This window comes from Sciurus carolinensis, chromosome 4 (genome assembly GCF_902686445.1).
Source record: "Sciurus carolinensis chromosome 4, mSciCar1.2, whole genome shotgun sequence".
In the NCBI taxonomy this organism is placed as follows: domain Eukaryota; kingdom Metazoa; phylum Chordata; class Mammalia; order Rodentia; family Sciuridae; genus Sciurus; species Sciurus carolinensis.
In genome coordinates, this window is record NC_062216.1 from 168,254,436 (window position 1) to 168,258,119 (window position 3,684).

General features: G+C 60.3%; 1 protein-coding gene across 1 annotated transcript; it reads right to left on the reverse strand.

The window, feature by feature from the left end:
• Nucleotides 1-3,211: 3,211 nt before the first annotated feature.
• Nucleotides 3,212-3,684, reverse strand: LOC124982978 (small EDRK-rich factor 1-like). The gene is made up of 2 exons (XM_047549818.1): nt 3,662-3,684; nt 3,212-3,549 (listed from the first exon to the last, which is right to left on the reverse strand). Exons 1-2 carry the CDS (start codon nt 3,682-3,684, stop codon nt 3,285-3,287), a joined length of 288 nt encoding a protein of 95 aa, XP_047405774.1. The 3' UTR covers nt 3,212-3,284.

The window sequence follows — 3,684 nt, forward strand, 5'->3', positions numbered from 1 at the left end:
TCAGCCTGAGAAGCTGCATTTCTAACAAGCTCCTGGCGCTGCTGCTGCTGTGGTCTTACCACAGTGTGGGACCACAGTGTGAGAGCCGGTGCTGCAGCAGCCACCCCACGCCCCTGAGCAGTCGCAGCATCAACCGTCAACCGCCCCCCAGGAAGCCCTGCCCTCCTCCCGCCTCTGCACTTCATCAGCCCCTGCGCAGAGAAGAGCAGAGCAGATGCTTGTCAGCGGAATCACTGGCTTCAAGCATCCTAGAGGGTTCAGGGAGGAGGAGTTCAGACACCCTGGTTCTTCTCCCCAACAAGAAGTCACACGCATGCGCACACATGCCCGCTTCCTCTCACCAGAGGTACCCTGCTTTCCTCTGCATGGATGGAAACTTACCTGGCCTTTTAGCCAGACTTCTTGAGTGCCCGCTGTGGGCCAGGCTGGGTGCTGGACTCGGGCTGTGCTACTGCCCTTTGCTCTGGATAAGCAGGGCTGCCTGGGCTTTTCTAAAGGTGCGATCGTGGGTCCCGGGAGCTTGTTTTTGAGTCTCCACCCTCTCTGGACCCCAGTCTACTCTCCTCCACTCTACCTCACAGGCCATGTCCCTTAGGGATTGAGTCAGCGTCCTGACAAAGTCCTTCCTGTGTCCCGCTCTGCTGGAGCTGTCAGCCACCTGGCAGGGGAATTAAGTGGGACACCACGGGCAATTGATCCCAGCAAGCTTGAGACGTCCGTTCCGGGAGAAGGCCCTGCTGACAAGAGAGGCAGCTGCCCGGCCCCTAGTGAGACTCCTGTGGGCACTGCTGCCAGGCCCCCACCATGGGGGCATTGGGAGGGACTGGGGGACACTCCTGGATGTGTTGGGGGCACAGCTTCCTCTCCAGGAGGGAGCTGGGGCCTGGGGGCTGCCCAAGAGGTATCCAGAGGACTCAGGAGTTCAGGGGGCAGCAGAGGCACCTGGGGGGTACCCAGGTGGTTGATTTATGAAGCCAGATTAAGAAGACTGAGGGCCTGTCTCTTAGCCAAGAAATGAGTCCTGCAATAAATCCTTGAAGGGCGGGAAGGTGGAGGAGAGAGCGTGGTGAAGAGTGGCCCAGGAGTAATGAGGAAGAGGCCCTGAGCAAGGCCCCTGCCAGGGGAGGACTTGACTGTGAACCTGCCCAGGCTGGAATCTGGCGGGGCAGCGGGGCTGGGGCTGCTCCCCTGAACCTGGGAATCTGACAGGCCGGTGTGGGAGGCCCACACAGGAAGTGGAACGGCCTTCAGCCCAAGACCATGGGTCTGCCCACAACTGACTGGACAGTTACTCCGCCCTCAGGGCACCGGGTCCCAGCCTGTGGCCGCAGTCTGCAGGGAGCTCTGCAGGCTGCCTGAGGGCCAGGCAGCTGCGAGTGACAGTTGTCTGAAGAGGAAAGTTGCCCGTGTCCAGAGGGCCCCAGCTCCGCCCAGGGACTGTCCTTAGGCTGTGGTGTGGTGGGCAGGAGCAGAAAGACACCAGGGCCACAGGCGCCTGGCGGGGCAGGGGTGCAGCCACCAAGCTGGCGAGTTCCGGAGCTTGGCTTTCTGCCTGGGGTCGCCGAAGCAAATTCCATTTCTGTCGAGGACCCCAAGGCAAATTATGGTGGGGGGTGTTTGAACAACTGAAGGGGAAGTAGCGCAAGGCCAGGAGGGCCGCCCCAGCCACTGCGCTGTGTTTGGGCAGGCATTGCAGGAGACGCCTGAGACACGCTCCAGAGGGGCCAGCCCGTGTCCCCCTCGGAGCCCAGGCATGCCACCACCAGCCAGTAGTTGGAACTTTCCCAAACTATCGACCAGGCTGCTCAGCAAGCAGTTTCTTCTCCCGCAGGCTGTGGACGCCACCCCCTCGGGGCCTGTCCACCCGCTGAGTGATCAGAGGACAATTGCCAGGCGAGCTCTTGTGGGAGGAAGCTACCTGTGACTCAGGCTGTGAGTCAGCACCCAACCCGCAGGTGCCAGTAGAGTGGGTGGGCTGCCCTCCCTGGGGACCTGGGGACCTGGGAGTATGGGCTGCAAAACCGCCCCGCTCGGGTAGCCGCGGTCTCATCTGTCTCCTCGGTCACTGCGGTGTGGCCGTCCTGGGCCTGATGTCCAGGAGGCCCTGGACCTGGGCCTGTCCCCGCCTCCCCACCTCCCCTGGGGCCCCGCTTCCCTGGGCCTTGCTGTGCTGGTGGCAGAGAGCAGCCTCGGGAACACCAGCTAGTCACCTGTGGGTGTTCACTCCCTTGAACTTGGTGCTTGACAGTCAGCCGTGAGCAGCAGGAGAGGAGACACTAGTGTCCACCCTGCCCCCGCCCAGCCCCTGCAGACCTGTGTGAGCAGCCCCGTCTCAGCCCGAGTCCTGGACAACCTCGGGCTCCCCAGCCCGGAAGAGGCGGCGAGCACACCGCGCAGCCCTGCAGGTTCGAGATCAGGGAAGGCTCTGGGGGAAAGTGATGGGGAAGCAGGGGAGGGCGGAGGCAGCCACAGGCCCAGCTGAGGTTGTCATCAGTCTGAAAGAGGACTAGGATGAAGAAGATGGAGGGAGTCCTGATCAAGTAGGAGGGGCTCGGAGGCGGCTGCAGCCACTGGCCTGACCTTCACAGAGGCTCTGCCCAGTCTGGGGCCGCTTTAAAGTTCCACCAGCCTCACCCATCAAGATCAGCAGCTGCCCACGATCAGCCTTTGCCCTTCCACACCCCACCCCGCCCGAGCTTGGCCAGAGGAGGGTGAGGAGGGGGTCCCTGGATGGAGGCGCTGAGTCTGCTCCTGTGGCTGCAGCAACTTGAACTGGTTGGTGACTATGTTTCTCTGGACCTCGGTGTCCTGGTTTTTAGGCGGCCACCATCATCCTGCATCTGTGAGCTGGGTGGGCTCTCGCGCAGGACCCTGGACCCTGCTCTTGCAGTGCCCGACCTGGGCATCTGCTGAGACAGGCGGTCCTAGCCATCTGAGCCCAAGCTGGTCATCTGTTGACAGACGTGGCCCAGGACAGCTGGACCCAGGGTGGCTGCTTCCTCAGGGCCTGGCCGAGCTCTGGGCTGGAGAGGGCTCTGCAGCTCGGACCTCCACTGCAGTCTTTTTTTTTTTTTTTTTTTTCACATGCATGGTCAGTGCTTTATTCTTTGAAGAACAGTCCTAAAACATCACACTAAGGCTGAAAAGTAAAGTTTAAAATAGACAGTTTTATAAAGATAAGTTATAATATAGGTAATGAATGTCTACTCTTAAGAAATCTTGGTCTTAGAGCTTATGATGCACCCAGTTGGCTGTAGCACCCAGGTCTTCCAAAAGGCCATTTGTCATTTCTCTCTTGTCTGCATAGACTTCTTCTCATTAGCTGCCTTCTGCTTTTGTTGCATGATCTCAGAGTCCCTCTGCTTTCTTTGAGAGGTAGGCAAGCTATCCTCTTTTCTTTTTCCCTGGCTAATTTCCTGGGTTTTCTTCATATTTTTCTGGCAGGCAAGTTCTCGCTGATTTCCACCATGCAAACTCGCAGCTGAGGGCAAGGCGCCGGTTCCACCTGGAGCCAACCGACCACCCCTCTGCTGAGGGCAGCCGTAGTCCCTATCCGGGCGAGCCCAAGGGTTTCGCCCGGCTGTCCCCGCTCCCCTCCCGCCGCGCCTCTGCCCCGGTATCGGGCTAGGTACGGGACTCCCTCGCCCGCCGCTTCCCTCACCCGTCTGCACACTCACGGGCCAT

Coding starts and splice junctions, on each gene's coding strand:
- LOC124982978 (XM_047549818.1), bottom strand. CDS start 3,684: ATGGCCCGTGAGTGTGCAGACGG. Junction 3,550..3,661: donor GCCCGTGAGTGTGCAGACGG/GTGAGGGAAGCG, acceptor TCGCCCGGATAG/GGACTACGGCTGCCCTCAGC.